The sequence below is a fragment of the Dermacentor variabilis genome, chromosome 5, assembly GCF_050947875.1.
Source record: "Dermacentor variabilis isolate Ectoservices chromosome 5, ASM5094787v1, whole genome shotgun sequence".
In the NCBI taxonomy this organism is placed as follows: domain Eukaryota; kingdom Metazoa; phylum Arthropoda; class Arachnida; order Ixodida; family Ixodidae; genus Dermacentor; species Dermacentor variabilis.
The window spans coordinates 82,618,387-82,645,214 of NC_134572.1; the positions used below are offsets into that span (position 1 = coordinate 82,618,387).

The 26,828-nt window shown below is 43.2% G+C and overlaps 1 protein-coding gene and 1 long non-coding RNA gene across 3 annotated transcripts in view; one reads left to right on the forward strand and one right to left on the reverse strand.

Annotated features, from left to right (window-relative positions):
• Positions 1–533: 533 nt before the first annotated feature.
• On the forward strand, positions 534–26,286 carry LOC142582891 (cytochrome P450 3A24-like). The gene is made up of 14 exons (XM_075692994.1): positions 534–931; positions 2,390–2,486; positions 4,003–4,055; positions 4,162–4,258; positions 5,824–5,940; positions 6,504–6,592; positions 7,219–7,364; positions 7,499–7,614; positions 8,519–8,663; positions 9,492–9,652; positions 19,506–19,597; positions 19,769–19,912; positions 23,798–23,960; positions 26,035–26,286. Exons 1-14 carry the CDS (start codon positions 867–869, stop codon positions 26,107–26,109), a joined length of 1,560 nt encoding a protein of 519 aa, XP_075549109.1. The 5' UTR covers positions 534–866; the 3' UTR covers positions 26,110–26,286.
• LOC142582893 (uncharacterized) overlaps positions 3,956–26,828 on the reverse strand; it is a 32,921-nt gene continuing 10,048 nt past the window's right edge. For both annotated transcript variants that reach the window (XR_012828515.1, XR_012828516.1), the window contains exon 5: positions 3,956–4,245. This is a non-coding gene — a long non-coding RNA (uncharacterized LOC142582893). The remainder of the gene's footprint in view (positions 4,246–26,828) is intronic.

The following is a 26,828-nucleotide window of genomic DNA, read 5'->3' on the forward strand; positions in this document are numbered from 1 at the left end:
TGTTACCATTTTCATTGTGCGTGTCGTAATTTTGTCTTTCTCTTTCTTCCACAGAGCTTTTCCTTGATTCTGGGGGCACTTATGTCCGTCTTCACAATGTGTGGATCCAAAATGTAGATTTCGGCGGTCGCCATATAAGCCACGCCTTACTCTGCAAACACATTCATTGACATTTACTATCATACGCGCTGTGCATTACGTAGAAAAATTGACAAAAATAAACTCACACTTACGAATCATGCTGAACAGATCCGAATTACTTAAATTACGAGGGAACCGGTGTGTCTGTCTGCGTTTTCTTCTTACCTCAGTTCAAAAGGTCCAACCGGATTACGAACGAAATGGCGCGCCACGTGCTCTGTCAAAAAAAAAAGAAAGAAAGAAAAACGTGGTTGCGCCACGAGAGCTAAACAGGATGCCCCTCTTCCAACTCGCCATTGAATACTGCTTTCCGTCAAGGACGTACGTTCGTGTGTCGTGCGACTAAGTGGTCTCTCCTTTCATGCAACGAGTCTCGACTGCAGCTCCCCTATGGGGCAGGCCGCGCGTAGTGTTTGCGTGAGTACGGTGGCTTGCGACGAGCGTATAGCTCCTGTGGACTTTCACGTGCTTCAGTACTATCGATAGCGCTTTGTTCTCGCGTTTATCCGCACCGCACCCGAAGAGACCCACGTGTCGAGAACCTCGCGATTGCAGAGGCGTTTGTTCCGAAGAAGGGCGAAGCGTTGTCTCCACCGAGCTGTTTTTTCGAGCCAACATTTCGCATTTGCCCTTTGCTCCTCGATTGCGCTAAGATGTGAGCTCACCGCGCACGAGCTGCGAACCAAGCCTCGCGTTCAGACGCAACGGCGCTGAACACGAAAACGATGGCGCTGATGAACATTCCTGAGTGGCTGCTCCTGGTTGTGACTGCCTGCGTTTTGTTTTACCTGTAAGTTATCTTGTTCGCCTGATTTTCTTTGCACGTTTCTTTCGCTTGTTTCATTCAGCTTAATACGCGGCTTCGTCTATGTTTCGGTCTGCGTCATTTTCAGACTGGAACGAAGCATTTTGTGACTCGTGCCAGAACGTTAGAGGCGTGTGCTCCCGAAATGCAGGTTTTTAGCGCGCAGTTCTGAATGGAACACTTCCAGATATTAGCCATGTCCGTGTTTTTTCTTTTCTTCTGTTCGTACGGGCCTCACAAAAATCTGCGACTACGGAGATTCTCGCGACCTTATCGTGCCCTGCGCAGACAAATTAGAAAAGATATCCACGAGACCTTGAGACTTTATTAGATTAATGTTAGCACTGTAACGCCTTGAGGATATTTGTAGCGGCTGCTTCTTATAAATATTTAATAATGACGATGACTACGACGACGAAGACGACGACGACGACCACGATGACGATGATACTGAAGATCCTCAAGTATGGCACGTGCCCGCAATGGAAGATGGGCCGTTACTTGTGTAGTTGTAGGAAACGTGCAGTTGATAACAAACGTGAAGTGGAGAACTATAAAAAATAAAACTGGACAAAAAGGAATATATTGTATAATTGAGCAGTGAGAGAAGATCAGTGGAAAGTTGCATTTTAGCGAAATAACAGGTTCATTGAATGATTTAGGTATATAATGATTTGGAAAAAATGCAGCAGTGATCGCAAACGTTTTGTTGCTTCAAGAAAATCACACACAGCACCAAACACATCCTTGTAGCTTAAACCTATAGCTTAGACCCAACGGTAAAACATACTCTACCTCTGGGCTTCGGCAATAGAAAAACGTACACGTGGCCATTACACTTGATTCGGATTTAAGTGTGCAGTGTGTACGTCTTTAGAGAGATTCTTTCGGCAAAGCGCTGATTGAAATAAGATAACACTTATAAACAGATACTCTTAGCTTCAAAGTGCAAAACCTTCAAGCTTGTCTTTTAGGCTGTTTTTCACGCACTCAAGCTACAATTCCGGCGAAACGTTTCCGGAAAGCAACATGCCATCGACAAAACGCTGAAGTTCTCTTCCGCCATTACAGCACTATCAGAAATATGGGAGTTCTGACTGCATTTGTGAAAGTAAGCCTCCTTGTGTAGTCATGCGTCTATATTTAACGGTTCTTCGCAAAATTCTGGCGCTTCCTGAAAATTAACGTGCACGGTAAAAACCAGAGCCCACGCCTACCGCCGGCTAGTACGTTCACTCTTCTAATGTTTTCAGAGTATTCTCCTTATTCTTAGGCCAAAGGAAGGCATGCACAGTCTGGGCATTGGTATTGTGCTTTGGTTATAAAAAAAATTTTCATATATTTTTCTTTTACTACTGGCGCTTCCTTCTGTCGGTATAGTGCTTAATGACGTCTTTCACGCCGTACCAATGGTCGTCTTCATTATCCTGAATAATTTGACAGGTATGCAGCAAGAAGCAAAAATTATTGGAAAAATCAAAATGTGGTTCACGAAAAGTTCTCCTGGTTGCTTGGACCAGCGACCAGCCTTCTGTACAAGGTAGGCCGTATGCTTCACTTACAAACGATTATCAGCGCACCAGCGTACGTAGGTGAGCTCAAACTGCTCATTTTGCTTTGTTTCCGATGTAACTGTGACTTCTTCACAGAATACCGATGATGGCGGCATGGACCCGACACCATTTTGCACTGTCGGTCTCGAGGCTACCATATAAGCGTTGATATTGAATGTCGCTCTAGTTTTTCGGCAGTGTAAAGTAAAATAAATGTGCATAGTACAGGCGCTGACTCGCAAGTGATCGTCTAGAACTGAAACACGCGAATTTAGATTCGCGTCAAATTACACTTACGATTTCCTGACCCAGCGAAAACTTAGACCCTCCTAAGCAATGTACACAAACTATAAATGAAGGATAAGACACCTTCGCTCTCAGTAAATTGGCTGCACGTTACAAATAATCCTTACAGATGAAATTCGGCACAAGCATACGCAAAGACTTACAATTTAAGAAAACACAAAGAATTGGGGCAATAAAGAGCGACACCGTTCAGGACGACTGAGACAAAATTTTGACACTTGGATTTCTTGAACGTGCGCCTAAATCTTGAGTACACGCTGGTTTCTGCAATACAATGACTATACGAGAACGAACCTTTTATTTCTGACAGACTGATTGATATATGTGCAATATCTTTTTTAACGTTTTTGTCATGTGGGATTTTCTAACATACTTTCTCTCTACATGGCCTGCAGTTGGCCAGTTAGACGGCAGAAGACCTCCATTACTTTATTGATTTGCTTTACTGCTTTCGCAAAAGCCCTTTCAAAGTCTACTTATTATATAGTATATGTCATGTATTTATGGAGTGAGCAAACAATAAGCATTAATTATCTGCACACATCACTACCGTGTGGGTTCTTCGAGGAAAAATCATTTGTGGAATGTCAAACTATGTCCAATTTTGCGTTTAGTTTCCGCTGAATAATACACACTCCTCTTTTATTTCCTTCTCTTTTTCTTTCACTTGCGATGTAGTAATATTTTCATTCATACAACGAAACGCACGATCACCGTAAGATAGCGCGCAGTGTTATGCAAACGAAGTGTGAGACAACAGAATATTTACTATGTGAGAAGATTCACCCCTGAAGTGCTTTCACTTGTAGATTCTGCAATAAATGGAAACATTAAAAAAATCCCAATAAGGACAGGAAAACCAAAAGAATGCGCTCGAGATATTCCAAGCTTATCGTGTTCAATGTAAACATCGTCGTAGGATGGATCTATATTTGTTGAGAAAACATCCAGCGAGAAATTTATTTGAAATCCTGGTGGCAAACATGCCCCTTTATGCCCATGTTTGAGCGGCTACGTTTGTTTCCTTTAACTGTTTTCCGTATTTGTGCGTTATGGAGCAGCAATAAAAAAGGTACGTATAACGCCACGCAAATAATGCGTTATCAATCTTTTTATATCGCCGGAGAAATAAAAATGAAGAGAAAGTGGGTCCGCGAAAAGACAAGTTTATTTTTTTCATTATTTTATTTTGACCAGCCTGTGCACGCTTTGGATCAAGAGCGCTACCTGAAGATGGGAAGGATATTTGGGTATGTAGCGTTAATTACTTGCCGCGGACACGTGGACCATCGCAGATGATTCTAACTTGAAGATATGCACGGTTCGTTCCTTTGAACACGTACTTCAACACTCCAGGTATTTCGAGGCAGGCAGGCCCGCATTGTCGGTTGGTGAGCCAGATATGGTGAAGCTCGTTCTCGTGAAGGATTTTCCAGTTCTCTGTAACAGACGGGTACGTAAAGACATGAGCTTGCATGTGTTCTCGACTTTGTTCCTACGGTTGTCTTTTTGTATAAAAAGGCCCGCACCAGGTTATTGAATTCGGGAGAGGGTTGTTGTACAGTTGGCATTAGTTACACACCGTGCGTAGGGAGAGCAGAATAGGCAGATAGGGCGTAGCAGACATAAAATACCACCTAAGAACGAGTGGAACAAAATAAGCAAAAAAAAATTGCGTAATAGAGCAAATATATTCGAAGTATATTCCAAGGCGGGGCAGTAGCAACGCAAATATCTAAAGAAGTAAACGGGCAATGCCCCACGCCCACCGAAATACAAACAATAAAAACCTTGAAAAATCTGAAGTCAATGTGGAACACAATAACGGAAAGAATGAAGTAACAATTTCACGAAAACACGCCCTGTATTCATAATTATACGGATAACGCGAGGGGAACTAAATACGAAGAATTTGCACTGGAGAAGCGCCTGTACTTGTGGAGCGTTTGTCCTGTGTATTTCATCGCATTTCGTTACTCTTACGCTACCCTTAGTATTGGAATCGTGCCTATTACTTCAATAGCAATGCTTGTTAAGCGGCATTAGCAGAACCTCTTACGCGAGAGCATTTCGTAATCAGCCGTCTTTCGGGCATCTCCAACATTCTAGATAGTGATTAGCGTTAAAACGATACGACGGCCACGGCGATGGCCAATGTGATGGACAGAATTTACATATAAGAGAAGTTTTGTAACTACAAGTCGAGGGGCCGTACTTTGTGAAGATTGTTTTCGTGCGGTTATATTTATTCGTTATCAGTCGTCTCGCTGAATGTCCAATCTCGTCAATAAACTTGGGGCGTGGCTTCGTTCGGACCAATGACAAAGTCGGATGAAACGAACTGTTACATAACACGGACCCCGGTTCTCTTTCCTGTAGATGGTCAGTAGCGTGTCCCAAAAAGAAAATGGTTCATGGTATGAAAAGGCAGGCTTACAAAGCACTGACCCACGAGTAACAAAAGGACAGTAAATATTTGATCTAAAGAGCACTACAACGAGCGATGTTTCTTGGAATTATTCTTATGCAGTGCCAATTTGTACTATCGTCTTTTGGTATACTGAAGCTAGAGGACAGATGACAGAGAACTCGGTCCTTAAAGCACGCACGCGCTGAGCTGCGTTCAATTGATGTGACATCTGGAGTACTAACGACAAGTGCTTTTTCTTGCTGAAGTTTGCAAAGGAAAGTGAGATAAAGATGTGATGTGAATCATCAAATGAACACTTGCAGTGCCAACTGCTTGTTTTTAAAAAGTTCGAATAATGCTAAACCTTGGAAGCATGCGAACATCTCTAGGCATCGTCGTTAGCACATCAGCACAATAAAGCATGCGTAAATATCCGCTGGCATAACTATCTACATAACAGACGAAGCCTGACGGACACTTGCTATTGAATTGGCCAAGCCATAGTCTGTGCGAGTGGGATAGCTACATCAGCTCATGTACTTGGAAAATAATACTGGCACACCTCACTTACAACTATAGGATGACTGACTGTGTTTTCATTGCGCCAGATAATAGATTTTTTCGATCCAATTTTGGACAACATGATGTCTACAGCGCCTGTAGACCTTTGGAGGAAAGTCAGGCCCTCGTCAAGTCCTGCATTCACCATGGGGAAGCTGCGCAGGGTAAGTTCTTTTCAGACAGGAACACCAGGACACGTATCAGAGGAAAACAATATTGATTTCACATAAAATTAATAATAAATTCTCAGTTCTTGCGTGCCAAATCCGGTATCTAATTATGAGGGATGCCGTAGTTGGAGACTCCGGATTAATTTCTTCCGTTCCCTTAGGGTTCCTTAATGTGCGCCTAAATCTAAGTGTGCGAGCGTTCTTGCATTTCACCTGTTCTTGTGTAAGCAAGCAATAGACATCCACTTTAGTGTTTGAAAGGTAATACATACCATCGGCATAAAACGAAGCGCTAGTATGTTGAAAGACACGTGAACAGGCTCTGGTATTCCCATGCTTTCCCGTATATGATACTGACGAAATTGATTGTCGGATATTCAGCTTGTAAACAGTAGAATGTTTAACTGACCAGCCACGGTGAAATTGCCCATGACGCTTTCAAGGGTTATGTGAAAGTTGCGTTGTAACCTTCAATGCTCCTATTGCACTTCAACGTTGTTTTTAGTCCTTATTGTGCGAAGTAAATTGTTGTTGTTGAATGCTATACTCTGCTTCAGATGAACGACATGATTCAGGACTGTGCCAAAATTTCGTCGGAGCACCTTGGGAAAGCCGCTGAAGAGGGAAAAGACGTGGATCTCAAGTGGTAAATACTTGCTTAGTTCCCTGTAATCCTTTAAAGATCGAGACACCAATGTTCCATAGTCATATGTTTTATTTCCGGAAATATACTGTATGCCAAGCAAATACCTACAGCGTATTTTTGACGATACTGTAAATTACCATCAATATCATCGCTCTTGTATCTGCGAAACACCTTCAGGAGTTCTTTTGTCGAAGCTTGGCTCCAGAGACATTCTTTGTTCAACCACTGTTGATCACTCCAGGTGCGATCTTCCTGTGAACCTGTCATGCGTAGATCTACTTTTACATCTAGCATCGAATTCAAAAAGCCTTTAGATCGAAAACTTCTATTTCAAGACAATGTCTTTCTTAGTGGCCCCAATTCTTTCGTATTGGGCATGTATGTTTCTGGCCTCTGTTGTGTATTCAAGAAGGCACGTATTTCACCAATTATTCCTAAAATTTCGGCGATTTGGGCTGTTCACGCGCTATATAATGCAGCCGTGACAGCGACGTTAAGTATTTACGCATACGTATTTTCTATCATAGAAATAGTAGAAGCCATATATAATTTTTAGTTCCGTGAGCGGCTTACAGCTTTGCAACCTATGACTACGCGAAACAATTGACAATTTTTTTCTTGTTCAGGTTTTACAGCCATTATGCACTGGACGTCATAGCGAAGTGCGCTTTCGGCACCGAACTTGACTCGTACAAAGATGCAAGCAACGACTTTGTGACAAAAGCTTCGAAGGCATTCTCTGGTGGGACGAGATTGGCTGTCGTGTTGTTCAGTAAGGGCACATATGTCTTTAAATCTCTCCACATTAGTTTAAATAAATGGTATGGCACCTGGCCATCACAAATGTAGGGATGCATCCTCTCTCTCTTCCCCATCTTGTAAATGTGACTTGTTTCTTTTTTTCAGTTTTATGCCCGGTACTATTGAAAGTCTTTAAGGTTAAACTTGTCGACCCTGAGCCATTTCGATACTTCAAAGAGGTCTGTGTGGCAATTATTCAAGAAAGAAAGCGGAGACAGCATGTAAGTATATTGCACAGTCGTTTTTTGTCACCAGGAGGAAATCCGGGACAACCTCCAGGAACGGGGGAGGGGGGAGGCAGGGCGTTATCTATGAACCCATTTGTGCTTCTCACCAGGGTCATATTGTTGCACACACTGTCGTACACACTGTTGTACAAAAGCACAAAATTTTATTGTATGGTTATGCTATCAAATCAAGCGTTCATAAAACACTAGTTGCTTCGGTATTGTTTCTGTCGACATATAAAGCATCAAGGTATAACGATCTCTTTGACCACGCGATGTTGGGTGGTTGAGTTCTCGCATATAATCAACAAATTAAAAGACTCTAGTGAACCAATTTGTTCGGGTTGAGAACTCTGAGAGGCAGGGTTAAGGTCTATATGCTATGACTAATATAATTATTAACGACATTTGGCAAGACTGAAGCAAAAATGTGTGGCCGAATTCCTTAAGGCTTTTCTTTTGTAATTGTTCTTTGCGATTGGGCCGCTGCCTTTGCTAATGATATGTCCAGCATCAGGATTGGGTGGAATTCTATCTTACGAATAATTCTAGCATAAGAGCCTTTTTTGTGAATACGAGCCGTGATTCTGAGTCTCATCTATGGAGGAAGGAAGTGAGGTGCCGTATAACTTTCACATTGTTCAAGACTACGCATGTGTGCATAGAAAACAAGGAAATACGGCATTACGTCAGACATTCATCTACCAGAGAATAATTTTGATCGAATTTCAATCGGTTGTGCGGCACATTATCTTTTTATTCGTTTTAACCAATCCAAGGAAGGGGCGAGGGGGGTGCCGAACAGAGGGAATGTATTAGCATCTAATGATTTTATAATAAAAAATTACCGTTGAGAGAATGTACGTGGTGGCAAATCGAAGATGAATTCTATTTCTAGCGTCATGAAGACTTCTTGCAACTCATGATGGATGCCCAGGAAGGAACTCTTGTCGATGGTGTTGAAACTGCGCCCGGAAAGGAAAACTCAAAAATATTCGACATTGACTCTGAAGTAAAGAGCAACGTGACGTTTGTTACGAAGGGTGAGTGAGAAATTAAATAGTAATGACTTGAGCAGTTCTGTAATATATCATTGGCCAAGCAGCAACAACATGGAACGTGTATTGAGAGCAGTTTCGGTGCCCTTAATTGTGTCTGCGAGTTCATATTTGGTTGCCTTATCAAGAATAATTATATCCACCATATCATGGCTAATGTACATACCATTAGGCATCCGATTTAATGGCAAGTCAAATGGCACCTATTTCTGGCGGAATTAGCGATTTCGTGGGAAGGGGAAGAAAAGAAGGAGGGAAGGATGGGTTGGGGGTGTGCTCATTGACTCCGAGAGACGCTACGCGAAGAGTACACCTGAGATGTGCGCTCCAATGTGCTTGTCTCATGTATGTACAGCACGAGCCTAAACGGTTCGGTTTCTTTCTGGAGGTTATAATACTTAGGCATCCACCGCTAGTAAGCTAATGGGTTATTCTTTACTTGCTTAAGCAGCAGGCTTTAAAATGCAGCATGGGTACACAGAGCAGAAATTTGTCTCTCTCCTTATTTGGTGAATGACGTCTTTTCTTTCTTTTTGTTTTGCAAGCACTCTGCTTCAAATGAGCTACATTATAGGCAGTTTAATTGGAAAATAGTAAAGCTGCGTGTCTAAGAGCTGCCATCTTAAGCTTCCCTCGCTTCTACAGGTTTAACAATGTTCTTGTAGGAGGAGCCCGTACTTCCTGTACAAAGGTCAAACCGTCTATATGAATTATTTAGAGTTATCCTTTGACATATTATTGGAGTAACACAACGGCATGCGGTCGGAGTGCAACGAGGTTTGCTTTGAGCATGTGGTTAAACTTGCCCTTCAGCCTTGTCAGAAGACGAAGCCCTGGCGCAATGCGCGCTTTTCTTCGCCGCCGCCCACGATGCAACCTCATCCGTCCTGGCATTCGCCGCCCATCTTCTCGCTCTTAATCCCGATGCGCAGGATAAGCTCCGAAGAGAAGCGGATGAATGTTTCGCCACACATGTGAGTATATCTTGACGGTGAGGATGAGCAAACAAGGTTATATATGTACGAAACACAATCAGAATGTGGAACAGGGGTGGCGGCGCCAATGATTTTCTGTTGAGGGAATACAGCATGAGGGAGAAAAATGGTCATCCTCCGAAATGTAGCAGGAACCCACAAAGGAAACCCACACGGGTTTCTCAGAAGGAACGCTTTCCAGTTGAAGAAGAATTTGTCCTGGTCCGACATTCGAACCCGGGACCAACTGCTTTCCTGGGGCGGTCGCTTTGCCATCTTATCTAACCATGAGGCTAGCAGATCGCATCGCAAGAGCGAATCTATAGACAACTCGAAGGATAGGGAACACAGATTATGGCAAATCAATTCTGCAGAAGCCGTCTAAGTGGTTCTCCATTTTAGTTGGGGGTGCAGGAGGGCACTCGATCAATTGGTATTCCATGGTGGTAGTAGGGGGAGGGTAAGCAGAACGAATCATTGGGGGTGGGCCGCCCACCCTGGCCTTCTTTTAGCGGCGCATTTTATGTGGAACACCAATATTTGGAAGAAGAGACTTGACGGTCCATCCATCCTTTGAAGGTGATTGGCGACCGTAATGCGATTTGCAATGTTTAAAAATGGGTGTGTAATTGGTGATGATATATTTTATGTTAGTGATTAATATTGTGATGGATATTGTATCCCCATGTCATGCCTCCACGTCATCCGTGAATCACGAAACCTTATGGGCACATCAGCAGACACACTAAGTATAACAATCTTGCTGACAACTTCAATGACGAATGATACACAATATATCTGGCCGGAATTACTGCAACCCAGTTGAAACTCCGTAGAAACCACCATTAAAACATTACAACCACCACATCAAACAATTACATCTTGGACGCCAAATAGTCGTTAATAAAGGCAGTAGCGTAGCAACTATTTCTAGAGTGTGTGTGCAGTTCGGGGAGGGGGGGGGGGCGGAGGCTTCTCGACGGTGCTTGAGTCAGTGAGCGCCCGACAGTGATCCCGCATCCCGCCTAGTACATATAGCGCCCATAAAAATACACATTTGCTACAAAGAATTTGAATAATTCAACAAATAATTATGCTTGCTGTTTATGGCTACAGCATCAATGTATCGCTGGTTTAGGTAATACTATTGTCAGGGTTATACGCAACGACGTAAAATGAACACACATTACTTGCAATACTCACACACACAAAAAAATTGACTTGCCATCCCAGCCCGGCGACAGCTGATGTCCAGCGAATATGTTTAAAACCACCACTGTACCTGCTGAGGGTGGTATATATGCAATGCTATATTGCTTTATAACGCCTCCCCCACCCCTCAATTTCCGCTAGATTTGATATCTGTTGCGTCCAAAGTCTTTCCAGGGAAACGGGATAATTCTTTGTTCACAAAACACATTCATAAATCTCCCGATAGCTTACATGCGTAATTTACTAGAAATGTCATGACTAGAATCCTATTTTCGAAGTTTACCTACATACTGCCCATAACGCACCGTTTATTTTTCCCAAATATAAACAAAACCTATTGTTTCGTTCACCGAGGACATCGCTGAAACTAAGACGGAACATGTTATGATGACTGAAAATAGGGAAGGAAGAACGACTGTTATTAATTATTTGCAAAGCTTCTAACCAGACCAGGAGCGTAAAAAGTTTCCCACATTACAGTTACCATGTCCCCCCTACCCTTTCCACAAGATATAAACCTGTTGTAAACTGCAGCTATGTCGGGATACTGAGAAGCACAGCTGATGGTGGTCATACCAGACGCTCTAACACTGGAATAAGAATTTCGCTGCAAAAGCTGTGTTTGATCAAACCGCATTTACCTTCGCACAGATTGTTTCCATAGTGTACCACCAATATCCGCTAACTTTCCCCGCTCAATTCTTCCCCGCTGATTAGACGTGCTCAAACACTGTGGAGTGCTTGCATACGCTATTTATTGCGAAAGCCCCAATTACCCATCTGTTTTGAACTTCACCTCCACATCACCCATTCTGTCGTCCTAACAGTCACCAAACATAACGAAGCTGCCTTCTTTAGTTCAGTGAGGACACCAGGCGAAACTAATATATCACGCATAAAAAAGTTAGAAGAAAAATGATGAGGGTTCAATCATTGTTCGCAACGTTTCTAAATAAGCCAAAAAGGTTAATATTACGCGACGCATTTCACTTAAAATGCTGCCTATTCCTTCAAAATATAAAATATCTGAAACACAGAGTTCTCTTGGGACATTAGGAGACTTAGCTAATAGCAGTCGCGTGATACTTTCGAACGCTTGTTTAGAATTTATTTTTAACGCTGTATTTGATCAACATGTATTTACCATCGGACACAGACTTGGCTTATTCTTCCCCTTATGTTCTGAAAATTTCACCTCAGTTGTAATTATGCCAGTGCAGCCGTCAAAGTCTTACACCGCTCGTAAAACATCCTAATAACGCTATGGACAACTTCCACACGTATTCTATTGGAAAATGCGCAATTTTCCCGCCCATTTGGAACTCTGCCTACAACTTATCCATACCATGCCCCTAATTTTCCCTAGATATAAACAAAATGCCTTGTTTAGCTCACCGAGGACACCGGAGAAAGAAACTACAAATCTTGTAATATGCCCTTCAGTCATGGCGCGCACGTTTAGTGAACGCGCCTTATTTTTACCGTTACTGTGGAGTGGTTGCAAGCAATAGACAATGAACAATAAGATTTCAGTAAATTGAGCATTCTGCTCTTAAAGTACGCCCATTTCAATTCTGAGTGAAATGTATCGCTTCACACGGCCGCTTTCCTGAAGGCACTACCGTCTTTGACGGGACGTTTCAAGTGGGGTGTTTCGGTAGTGATCGCGAAAGATTATTTCTTCCCTTGTTGTAGTGCTTGGGCCCAATAATTAGCCCTTGCATCCACATTGAGCGGGTGATTCGGTATATTTAATGAATGAACGTAGTACGGCTGACTGTACAATAAATGAATGTTTAATTACCATGTAATTATGATTATGGCAGTGCAACGGTGGCGTAGAGGTAGAACACCCGCCTCGCGTGCAAGAGGTCCATGGTTCGAATCCCGGTGCCGGCAATTTTCCACCTGATTAAAAAAAAAACAATCCGCGTGTTGTTAAAATTGCACAAACAGGCCTGGAGTGTGGCCTGATCACGGTGACCAGAACCGGTAACGCACTCCCTCACCAGAGCAGGATTGGCCACCCTGGTGCAGTACTTGGCCACAACCTCCTATGAACACAACAATCAAACCCCGGCCCTCAGTCCCCAGCAGCTGCGAAGCAACTGACCACGGCGGCGGTCAGACCTGCGACGCAGCAGAGGGTGCTAAGAATCACTGGCTCCGGACAGGCCGCCATTGGAATATGAACCTGGCAACGTTTAACGCTAGAACGTTATCTAGTGAGGCGAGTCTAGCCGTGCTATTGCAGGAATTAGAGGGCAGTAAATGGGATATAATAGGGCTCAGTGAAGTTAGGAGGCCAAAAGAAGCATATACAGTGCTAAATAGCGGGCACGTCCTGTGCTACCGGGGCTTAGCGGATAGAAGAGAACTTGGAGTCGGATTCCTGGTTAATAAGAACATAGCTGGTAACATACAGGAATTCTATAGCATTAACGAGAGGGTGGCAGGTCTTGTTGTGAAACTTAATAAGAGATACAAAATGAAGATTGTACAGGTCTACGCCCCTACATTCAGTCATGATGACCAGGAAGTCGAAAGCTTCTATGAAGACGTGGAATCGGCGGTGGGTAGAGTGAAAACTAAATACACTATACTAATGGGCGACTTTAATGCCAAGGTAGGCAAGAAGCAGGCTGGAGACAAGGCAGTGGGGGAATATGGCATAGGCACTAGGAATAGCAGGGGAGAGTTATTAGTAGAGTTTGCGGAACAGAATAATATGAGGATAATGAATACCTTCTTCCGCAAGCGGGAGAGCCGAAAGTGGACGTGGAGGAGCCCGAACGGCGAGACTAGAAATGAAATAGACTTCATACTCTGCGCTAACCCTGGCATCATACAAGATGTGGACGTGCTCGGCAAGGTGCGCTGCAGTGACCACATGATGGTAAGAACTCGAATTAGCCTAGACCTGAGGAGGGAACGGAAGAAACTGGTACATAAGAAGGCGATCAATGAGTTAGCGGTAAGAGGGAAAATAGAGGAATTCCAGATCAAGCTACAGAACAGGTATTCAGCTTTAACTCAGGAAGAGGACCTTAGTGTTGAAGCAATGAACGACAATCTTGTGGGCATCATTAAGGAGTGTGCAATGGAAGTCGGTGGTAACTCCGTTAGGCAGGATACCAGCAAACTCTCCCAGGAGACGAAAGATCTGATCAAGAAACGCCAATGTATGAAAGCATCTAACCCTACAGCTAGAATAGAACTGGCAGAACTTTCGAAGTTAATCAACAAGCGTAAGACAGCTGACATAAGGAAGTATAATATGGATAGAATTGAACATGCTCTCAGGAACGGAGGAAGCCTAAAAACAGTGAAGAAGAAACTAGGAATTGGCAAGAATCAGATGTATGCGTTAAGAGACAAAGCCGGCAATATCATTACTAATATGGATGAGATAGTTCAAGTGGCTGAGGAGTTCTATAGAGATTTATACAGTAGCAGTGGCACCCACGACGATAATGGAAGAGAAAATAGTCTAGAGGAATTTGAAATCCTGAAGGTAACGCCGGAAGAAGTAAAGAAAGCCTTAGGAGATATGCAAAGGGGGAAGGCAGCTGGGGAGGATCAGGTAACAGCAGATTTGTTGAAGGATGGTGGACAGATTGTTCTAGAGAAACTGGCCACCTTGTATACGCAATGCCTCATGACCTCGAGCGTACCGGAATCTTGGAAGAACGCTAACATAATCCTAATCCATAAGAAAGGGGACGCCAAAGACTTGAAAAATTATAGACCGATCAGCTTACTGTCTGTTGCCTACAAAGTATTTACTAAGGTAATTGCAAATAGAATCAGGAACACCTTAGACTTCTGTCAACCGAAGGACCAGGCAGGATTCCGTAAAGGCTACTCAACAATAGACCATATTCACACTATCAATCAAGTGATAGAGAAATGTGCAGAATATAAGCAACCGTTCTATATAGCTTTCATTCATTACGAGAAAGCGTTTGATTCAGTCGAAACCTCAGCAGTCATGGAGGCATTACGGAATCAGGGTGTAGATGAGCCATATGTAAAAATACTGGAAGATATCTATAGCGGCTCCACAGCCACTGTAGTCCTCCATAAAGCAAACAACAAAATCCCAATAAAGAAAGGCGTCAGGCAGGGAGATACGATATCTCCAATGCTATTCACAGCGTGTTTACAGGAGGTATTCAGAGACCTGGATTGGGAAGAATTGGGGATAAAAGTTAAAGGAGAATACCTTAGTAATCATATTTATACTTTTTGTGCGCAAACAAACAGGGACGAAGAATAGGGGCAACACAAGGACGAGCGCTTTCTAACAACTGGTTTCATTTTTGAAGAACTACTTACTTAAATACCCACAGAACTGCGCGATCTAGAGAACAGAGCACGCCTACAGCGCATATGATACCCGCTGATCTGCGCGATCAAGTCAAAAGAGCAACGTCAATATTACATACAACACTTGTGATAAAAAGAAGGCGTGGACAAAAGCCACCCAGTCATACTAAAAACAGCAAAGTGCATAAAAACAACCACTTACAATAACATGCGTTAAAGATGTGATGATAGAAGCGAATTTTCTTTATCTAACAATGAAACAGAAGGATGGCTGATGCATTTTTCTTTTTGTTTTTCAATCCAGTATGCTTCCACGATTTCCCTAGCGGTTTGATTCCTATGCCTGTACAAAATGTCTGTGCTAGTAACACAAGGGGAGCAACCATGTTCTTGGCAATGCATTGCCAAATGCGTACTAGGGCGACCTTTCAGGCTAGACAAGTGCTCCCTTAACCTAGTGTTAATGCATCTCCCAGTCTGCCCTACGTACACATGACCACACGTCATAGGAATCTGGTAAACAACGTTCTTCGCGCAAGCAACAAATTGGTTCTTGCGCGGATGTTTAACAGTGCATTCTTTCTGTACATCATCCTTACTTTCGAACTTCTTTTTAACCTTGGAACACACACTGCCTATTTTGTTTTTTGCCGAAAATACCACTTTTACTTCATAACTACCAGCCACCTTCTTAAGTCTGTGTGAAAGGCCGTGCACATACGGAATCACTGAAACATTGGAATCTCCATCCTTCTGCCTTTGATTCTTTGTGCATTGTCCTTTATCCTTGTTAAGTTCTTTCATTAGTCTAGCACACGTCGCCAGCATCACAGCGAGCGGGTACCCAGCCTTTCTCAACCTGTCAACTTGCTCAAAAAATGCAATCCTTACAGTGTGGTGACATGACTTCAACAACGCTGACCGGAAACACGAAATGACTATTCCATTTTTCACAAGCCTGGAATGGTTTGATGCATAGTTCATTAGCGGTTTTCCAGCTCGGGGTGAGAAAGACCAACACACATGTTCCGGTAGGAATGTTAACTTGACATCAAGAAACTGTAGCTTATTCTCTACCGGTACTTCCGAAGTAAATGTTAAGCCCTTTCCCAGAGAATTGAAGGCTTCTACCACCCTATTTCTGAAAGCACCCTTGTCTACAGGACAACCTAAAATCAAGTAGTCATCGACATATCTGTATACCTTACTTACTACACCTTCTAAATCTTTGGCCAACTCTCTGTCTATGCTTCCCAAAAAAATGCTACTTAGGATGGGAGCTACCTTTGACCCGATGCAGACACCCCTTGCCTGTATATACGTTTCACCACAGAACCCTACATGTGTATTCGCTAAATAAAAATGCAGAAGTTCAAGAAAGGATTCAACTGCCATGCCGCACGTATTGTGGAATGACACCTCGTCATTCTCATTTGTTATGCAATCTTTAACACTGCACATCAGGGGCCCTTGCGGTAAGGAATAGTAAAGATCTTGAACATCTATGCTGAATCCCCAGCTGCAGCTTGTACTATCTAATGCCAAACAATTCACAAGGCCTTCAGAGTTTTTCAATATGTACGGATCCTGCACTTCTAGGGAATTCAACATTTTTTGCAAGAACTCCGCGACCAGAACTTGCCAACACCCTCTCTCGGACACAATTGGCCTAAACGGAATTGCTTGCTTGTGGGTTTTTGCCGTAAAAAATATCTCCAATTTCATTCCTTTTGAGTTCTTTACACGTGACGCAAGCTTATCTTGGTCACATTTTTTCAATAGCTCCACCGCTTTCTTTTTAACGTTTTCTACATTCACATCACATTTCTTAAAGCACTTGTTCACCGCTAGGAAAGCTTTTTCTAAGTAACAATCATTTGGTACAACAACCAGAAAGCCTTCCTTGTCTGCTTGAATAACACGCAGATTATTCTCAACCAAATACTTAGCAGTCCTATCAACATTGGGCCTGGATCTATCGCTTACCGAAGCTTTAGCTACCACGTCCACACATTCCACCACGCATGTTATTGTAAGTGGTTGTTTTTATGCACTTTGCTGTTTTTAGTATGACTGGGTGGCTTTTGTCCACGCCTTCTTTTTATCACAAGTGTTGTATGTAATATTGACGTTGCTCTTTTGACTTGATCGCGCAGATCAGCGGGTATCATATGCGCTGTAGGCGTGCTCTGTTCTCTAGATCGCGCAGTTCTGTGGGTATTTAAGTAAGTAGTTCTTCAAAAATGAAACCAGTTGTTAGAAAGCGCTCGTCCTTGTGTTGCCCCTATTCTTCGTCCCTGTTTGTTTGCGCACAAAAAGTATAAATATGAATATGTTCCAACTAGGCCGACTCGCAGTTATACCTTAGTAACTTGCGATTCGCTGATGATATTGCCTTGCTTAGTAACTCAGGGGAACAATTGCAATGCATGCTCACTGACCTGGAGAGGCAAAGCAGAAGAGTGGGTCTAAAAATTAATCTGCAGAAATATAAAGTAATGTTTAACAGTCTGGGAAGAGAACAGCAGTTTGCGATAGGTAGCGAGGCACTGGAAGTGGTAAGGGAATACATCTACTTAGGACAGGTAGTAACTGCGGATCCGGATCATGAGACTGAGATAAGCAGAAGAATAAGAATTGGTTGGGGTGCGTTTGGCAGGCATTCTCAGATCATGAACAGCAGGTTGCCATTATCCCTCAAGAGAAAAGTGTATAACAGCTGTGTTTTACCAGTACTCACGTATAGGGTAGTAACCTGGAGGCTTACGAAAAGGGTTCTGCTTAAATTGAGGACGACGCAACGAGCTATGGAAAGAAGAATGATGGGTGTAACGTTAAGGGATAGGGAAAGAGCAGATTGGGTGTGGGAACAAACGCGGGTTAATGACATCTTAGTTGAAATCAAGAAAGAGAAAAGGGGGGGGGGCATGGGCAGGACATGTAATGAGGAGGGAAGGTAACCGATGGTCATTAAGGGTTACGGACTGTATTCCAAGGTTAGGGAGGCGTCGCAGGGGGCGGCAGAAAATTAGGTGGGCGGATGAGATTAAGAAGTTTGCAGGGACAACATGGCCACAATTAGTACATGACCGGAGTAGTTGGAGAAGTATGGGAGAGGCCTTTGCCCTGCAGTGGGTGTAACCAGGATGATGATGATGATGATGACAAGTGAACCTTTATTGCTGTCCTGCCAAATGCCTCTGAACGCGCGATACCTGCGTCGTTGGTTTCATTCAACTTAATTGGCGCTTTCAGAGATGGTCATGTGTTTTGGTGAAATCGATTAAGCCAATTCTTGCCTCAACGTTGGCGTTTAGCTTCCTAATATGCACATCGTTCTTTGCTACCTAGAATGTCACGGAGCGTTTTGTTTAGGAATTTATTCAGCAATTTAGAAAAGCATTGAATACCTGCACTGTTGGCAGAACCTTTTTGTATCGACGTATGCATACACTCACCTTATAGACTCATGTAAGGGCAGCACCCATGTAACGGCCACACCCCCAACTTAGCAACCCAAATTTAGGAGAAACTTCCAAAGGAGAAGCATGGCGTTCGGTGCCCTGATGCCGCGCGCGTGCATCGGCGAATTTTCACGCCTTGCGTACTTCCGAGTGCAATCATTAAATGGTGAGAGCTGCGCGTTGAGCTCTGATTCAATGGTACATCCGGGTTGTGCACAAGTCGCCCGCACCATTTTGACCAAAAGGTTCTGTCCCGTGTAAGAGCCGCACCTCGTCAAAATTGGAGAAAAAGTGCGGCCCCCACACGGATCTGTAAGGTAGTTTTCTCTGATAGACGGAGCTCAGCTACAATAACTTTTGTGGGCATAATTATATTAGGCACTATATGTGGCACAAACGACGTTGTCCAGCAGACTGGTGTGATTACATAAATCGCACAAAATGCCAGTAAGTTCAACGTGCCCTTATTATCTGTATGTCAATTTGTACGTGCATTAGGTGCCGAGGACACGAGTCACTTATGCGAATTAAGGTGCTGTGCGCCAAACATGAGAAGGTGAGCGTGGCTTTGAATGCATCATGGCATATTTATAAAATCTGTTGGTTTTCTGTACGTTACTGTAATCTTCAGACATCAAAGTTACAGTACTTGTGGAAGGAAGAGTGTTTTTTACTCCAGCAAGGTACTACTGTCGTTTCAGACCAGAAGAGAAACACTGTGGTTTGATTGCCACACGTTGTCACCGAATATTTCTATATTGCCTGCAAAGGCAATTTTGGCTGTAGAGATAGGATCTATCTTATGCGATAAACATTAAAATCCAAATGAAGTCTTTCTGTACTTCCAGGGGAATAATCCAAGCCTTGACGTCATCTCTAAGCTGCCCTACCTGCACTGTGTCGTATCGGAGACTATGAGGCTGTATCCACCGGCTCCGAGGTGCGGTCTATTTGTCTCTTCGCGGCTTAAGATAGCACGTGAATACGACTAGTTTCTTTTTCACAGGAAGGTGCACATAGACGCATCTTACGTGTGGATATGTTTATACATCCACAATACTTCGGCGTTGGATGTTCTAAACCCTTACTTTAATTTTCTATTTGTTTCTAGACTTGATAGGACCACGTGCCAGGAGTATGTCCTGGGTGACACTGGAATCAGGGTGCCCAAAGACAGCGTTGTTACGATCCCCATATACGCTATGCATCGGGACCCGGAGTTCTTTCCTGATCCTGAAAATTTCATTCCTGAGAGGTAATGAATTTTCTAAGCCTGACACACCATGAACAGTCGGGCAGTGACAAAAAGCTTTAGCGATACAGACATTTGGGCTTCAGGCGACTTTGTTTAGTAACCCTGACACACGAGTAAACCCTTTTTTTTTACACTGAAGGACTTCTTACCAAAAAGAACTTCGCCTCTGACACATGGTACAGCGCGGTATCTTGTTTTCAGGTGCCGTAGAACATACGGCGTGGCCATCTAAAACTGACACTGACAAAGCAGTGAAAAATTATGTATCCGGTCAATTAAAATTGAAAAGAAGAAAAAACAAAGAATTCCAGTTTTGTAAAAAGCTTCTACAGCTTTGAGATGTACGCCGCTTAAAGTATCCCTGAAATGGCTGGGACAAATTTTGTAGACGCGTAGAGTATAGCTGCAGTGAAGCATTCACGCTACGATTAAAGTGAAGCGTTTGATAATAAGAGAGCTACGGACGATTAAAAGTTACTCTCCTCTCTATACCCGCCGTGGTTGCTCAGTGGCTATGGTGTTGGGCTGCTGAGCACGAGGTCGCGGGATCGAATCCCGGCCACGGCGGCCGCATTTCGATGGGGGCGAAATGCGAAAACACCCGTGTGCTTAGATTTAGGTGCACGTTAAAGAACCCCAGGTGGTCAAAATTTCCGGAGTCCTCCACTACGGCGTGCCTCATAATCAGAAAGTGGTTTTGGCACGTAAAACCCCAAATATTATTATTATTATTATTCTCCTCTCTATACTCATGCTTTTCTTCAACTCGTTCGCCGAGCGATCAGAGCCAAGCTTCGCCTTGACTGGCTCTGCGTCACGATGCGACGTCTATTTTCGGTGTTTCGCACACAGCACGCGACGTCTCTCCAACGTGTCCGCCTGCTGCCAGGCCGCCAATCCCCAGCCAGAGTTATCCAAGCAGCATGCGTTGCGAGCGTTCTGTCTCAGCGCCGAGCATGTCCTTTATTCCGGTAAGCGCAGGCGAGCCGCATAAGCGCAGGCGTTTTGACGGATGGCCGAAGGTGCAAACGTAAGCGGCCTGAACATTCCTAGTCGCCTGGTGGCGCAGAGCGCAACCAGCCAAACACAAAAGCTAATATTGATGTAACCAAGTGTAAGACATTTGAAAAGGCAACGGGTTCACAATTACGCTGCTGCCAAAAATTAATATTAGCAGTAAAGTAGACTACATTTGGGTACTTCTATATTAGTTATGTGTTCGTCTGGCTGAGTTCCACGCCACCAGGCGGCGCCCCCCCCCCCCCCCTCAATCTCTGTGTGTCTGGAAAAATGCGCAGTCAGCCTACATTTACCGAAACAACGGACGCGCTAAAGCTCTCTACCGTGGTAGCCATCCTCCGGCGTGAAGTGACGACCGCAAGCGCGTAGATTCTGGCGCCTATCCGATACCGACAGCTCGATGCGCTCCAGCCACTCCGCTCGCCTGTTGCCTTGCGGAGGGACACGGTGTCGCTGTTTTACATGCCGCCAATCGCAAGATTTGCAGCCCGCAACGCCAAAAAGGCGATTAAGTGGTCCTCGCGAAAAGAGACTTCGAGGCCAACACTGACCGCGTAGTTCGCGTCAACACGGAGCACTTTCTAGCACAAGCGGACGGCACTGGCTGTGCGCTGGAAGTTCAAGAGTGCAGTGTTAAACTGTCGTTATGTATTCTCTTTCTGTTACATTTTATAGAAACAAATTAACCAATGTTTCAACTATTACGGACAACTTTTATTCACCATCAATTTGGAAAGATTATCATGACGCAACTTGAGTAGCCAATCGAATAGCTCGCCCAACTGACGTCATGAGCGCCAGATACGTAGATGGCAACAGGGCGGTTGAAAACTCAGGGGAGTGCCCCCGCTGCAATCGGTAGTGATGCACATTTCAAAACCTTACAACAAATTACACGCTTTACTCAGAGCGCCTAAATGTGTCAATTAATGGTCAGAAGGACCTGCCCTAACGACTCCGCGCTTGTACAAAATCGTCAAAATTGTTTCAGGGTCCCTTTAAGGTCCCTCACGCACTACGCTTGTCAAGGCATTGCACAGAACGTCTGCTGATTTCGAATTTCCGCTAGCGCGTGCCTAAGACGCCAAAGGTTCGCTTGACTGCAAAGGTTCAATCGATTGACTCGATAAGCTGCGTTGCGAGGAGAGTACTGTGCCCAGCTGGTTCTCCCGTCTAAGAAAGGAATAAGTGTTGTGCGAACGCGCACTATAGCGTTACGGCTGTGCAGCTGTGTGCAAGTGTTCAGGATTACGCTGGTCTAAACAGACGGTAAACGTCGAGCTAAGAAGGTATACGGTGCTTCCAAACTGTGACAAGGCGAAACATGCGAACCACCCTGCCGCTTGTAAGCCGGTTGCCGACGAAGCCATACAGTGATGAAGCTGCCAAAGACCAATGCGACGCGATGGTGGCGATCACAATTCTCGCAACGGCTACGACAGTTTTAGGGAATTGCTGCACTAAAAGGTCACCGCCAGACAAATTACGCCACTGCTAATCAGAAAATGATTTTTGCAAGCACTAAAGTTATTATTAACCCGCAATTGCGTCCTATAAAGTTTTCTTTCGTTGAACTATGTTACCCTTTAAGGCCCATAAGGAAGTTCTAAGGAGTTCGTCTGTCACCCCACGTGAACGTCTTTTAAGAAGACGCCCCTTGGTTCAAAGACCTTTGGAGTGCCCATCTGGGAGGGTTAAAAGCTAATTTCACAAAGATATAGCGTGGCACAACGCGAAGAACATAAAAGAATAATAAAGCGAATGTAGAAGCGTCGGCAAAACTCGAAAATTTAAAGATACGAGGGACAATGGTCACTTGAGTATGTCTGGAAATAGCCACGATGATATTTGAGTGCCATGAATGAGTCCTCATCTTCGAAAGGAACAGTGCAAAAGATGGGACGGTGGCTGGCGAACACACACACATAGCGCTCTGAAAGCTATATATTTCGACAGAATTGCCTGTCTGGTTGGGACAGATAGTCAGGAATTGAAGAGCGACTCCAACCAAATAGCGGAGTCTGCCACTCGCCTAATTGTCTTGTCTTTTGAGTGGTTCCTTTCAATGATATTGCCTTACCAAAGAGCTCGAATCCAGGCCTTAGAATCACCGACATGTCATTCAGCCACCCGGAAAGACTATGACACAGGTGCATACATACTACCCGAGATCTTGCTCACTTTGTTGGGGACAAGGAATTAAAGATAAGAGTTAATCACTCCCGTAGTAGAGAAAGGCTTTGTGACGGATGTTCTAATAATATACCTGACCACAGATGAGGTTAGTTGGCTGCAGCTAGGAGACATAATAAAGAAGCGTATTTTTGTGGTTTATTTATTTATTTATTTATTTATTTATACACGTATACTGCAGCAGCCCTGTGGCAGGAAATGGGAAACTAGGACAGCATAGGTTCTTCAAATAAGCGTGGACAGTTGAAAAATGAAAGAACAAATGCTAGTAATCAATGTAAGTACAAAGACAGCTTGAAAACACGCCAGTGCATATGCCATAAGTGGTAGGCATGTACTGAAAATATGAGCATTCCGCATGTAGAAATGTTTGTGTCGCTGTGAACGTTGAAAACTCATGAAATTTTACTGCGTTTCCCTGATTGACGCGGAAGTGATTCTTTCAGTAAACGTGTTATTGGGCAATATATGGCTCTTATTGGAGCTAGCACGGGGAAGGGGTAATGAAAATAGAAGTAGAATTCATTTAAGAAACTGTCTATCTAGTACTCATCAAGTTCGCTAACTCACAAAAAAAAAAAGAACAGGCGTTGCGGAGATACAATTCCTTAATTTTCTATTGCGCAAAAAAAAAGAAGAATCAGATGTGAATCATGTGCTTTCTTTTTCTAGATTCAATGATGAAAATGCTGGTTCCATACGACCGTACTCTTACCTGCCTTTCGGAGCAGGGCCTCGCAACTGCATCGGTATGCGTATGGCCCTGCAGATCACCAAGTTGTGCCTGCTTCACTCTGTGCACAACGTGCAGTTTGTACCCTCGAGAAAAGCAAAGGCAAGTGCGAATTTCGACTCGTAGTAGCTTTGCGAAACACATTCATACAACTTAATAATGAAGGCATATTTAGTAAAGTCTAGTCAGGAACCCACTACCAGTATAGCCTCTGAAAGGTGATAGCCCTGGCCTATGCAACTGCAGTCGCTGACCTTATCGCATGTGCAAAAATGTTTTAGAAGTTGAAGTCAGATGACTTGCTTTGACATGGATCAAAAATTTTTAAGTGATTGTTTTTCAATAATGGCGTCTTGTACAGAGTTCGTCGACGCTTGGAGTACCAATATCAATATTATTAATAAATACAATACAATTACATTTAGATACAATACTATTAATTACAATAATAAATACCAATATTACGCGGTTTGCAATAAATAAGAACTTCGTTTTACACAAAACACATGCTAATTACGGTAAGCAGAGCGTCCATTTTTCATCTGTCGCATTCTGGAGCAGACTACCATTAGATGTAGAAACACTTAAAATCACGAGTTCAAGAAACAACTAAAAGAATATATTTTGTCGAATACTTATGTTTAGTTCATACTCACAACCATTCTTTCAGTGTGCCTTCATTTCATTTTCATTTTCATACAATTAGATTTCTGCTTGATGTCCTTTCCATGCACATATATTAGAGTTCGCAAATTATGTGTTGTACGTCATGTCATTTACGTCAATTTTTGAGAGTTTAACGAGATTATCCTACAGTGCTTTTTGATATGCCTCTTAATTATGCAAATTTAATTCTTCATTTAAGCTATTTATACTAAAACTGGTAATTCTTCCTTCTTAATGATTTTTTGAAACTGCTGTGATCTGTTTTATTACGCTTAGGTTGTAAAGGAGGTCCGATTTCACTACATGCCTTCGGGACCTCCTTATGTATATTAACGTCCTGTAATGTTTCTAATCGTCACAATAAAAACAATTCTGATTCTGATTCTGACAAAAGACGAACGGGAAAAACATATTACAGCGGTAGAATGTAGGTGTGCCTTATAAACAGAAAAGAAAGAGAAAAGAAGGGCGTGTCAGCCAAAGTTGACGAGAAACAAGAAAAGGTTGGCGTAATCGTGGTGTATGTGTCTATATGTACAGAAATTGGAAGCATTAAAGGTGATGCAATGTTGCATAATTGTAATATACGCTTGCGTCCTTTGCATTATTTTCTTCGTTCCATTTCCGCACATTACATATTTTTCCCGAATCCTCTATTTCTTTTATTCATGCCAAGTTTCCTATTTCGTTTGTTTTACGCTCATGAACGTCGACATTGTCTTCTTTCGCGCCGACATTGGCTGACACACATCTATCTATCTATCTATCTATCTATCTATCTATCTATCTATCTATCTATCTATCTATCTATCTATCTATCTATCTATCTATCTATCTATCTATCTATCTATCTATCTATCTATCTATCTATCTATCTATCTATCTATCTATCTATCCATCCATCCATCCATCTATCTATCTATCTATCTATCTATCTATCTATCTATCTATCTATCTATCTATCTATCTATCTATCTATCTATCTATCTATCTATCTATCTATCCATCCATCCATCCATCCATCTATCTATCTATCTATCTATCTATCTATCTATCTATCTATCTATCTATCTATCTATCTATCTATCTATCTATCTATCTATTTTTCGTTTTGACCAAGAGGCCAGGTGGGCCTACCTCAGAAACAGTGCAGCCTATGGTGAAATGTCGCTACTTTTCGACTATATACTAGGGCTAATTACGGCCGTATTGTTCATTTTAGATGCCCTGACACTATTTCTCGGTTTTCGTGTCGTTGAAAAGTTTATTTTGATACCTTTTGCGACCCGCTAGGATGCTTTGGAGACGCTAAATCTTTTGACCAAGAAGCGAGACAACGAGATCCCACAAAAGCTAAACCTGTGTGAATTGTCGCCACGCTGCCAGGAGGGCAGACAGCTCGCTCAGTTTACGATGACCACGCCTATTTTCCATATCATCACTTTTTTGAGGCCTGCTTGCACTGCTAATTACGAACCGTTCGTTGTTTTGTTTCGTCCACCCATTCTAGGCACCTTTCGAGTTTGTTAAAGGCATTGGACTCCTGAAACCAAAAGAAGTCACCGTTGGAATAACTAAAAGATGAAACTTCTTACTGATGCAGCCTCCTTACGGTCTTTTTTGCATTCTCGATCCATTTACAAGCTATAATTAAATAAATCAATGTGTGCAACTAGTTCCCAGAAATTGGTGTTGTAAAATTACTAACCGATACGCTTGCACTTTCGCGAAATCCAAATAAAAGAAACATGGACAAATTGCATCTACGTGACGACCACCTCATTTAATTTACATATTGCAGCTGCACATGACTTTTACGCTATACTTTATGTGCAGTGGCCAGCAAAAGTTTAGGGATGATAAGCGCAGCAAGAAAGTATTTCTTCATAAGGAATGCAGGCCGAAATTAAGTGCTACAGCCCGCGTGCGCGTGTTATGCAATGAATTCGTTATGTTAGAAAAAGAAATGCTCAGTTTGCTGCCGATGCCTTGGTTTCAAAACATTTGCTTCCGAGAGTACGTACAACCCCTAAAGCACATACAGGGAACACGGCATCGATGTGCTGTGGACATCGTTATACCCGCCACGGTGGCTTAGCGGCTATGGTGTTGCGCTGCTAAGCACGACGTCGCGGGATACGATCCCGGCCTCGGCGACCGCATTTCGATGGGGGCGAAATGCAAAAACAGCCCTGTCCCGGGCATTGGGGACACGTTAGATATTTCCTGGTAGCCAAAATTCATCCGGAGTCGCCCAACTACGGAGTGCCTCATAATCGAATCGCGGGTTTGGTTCGTAAATCG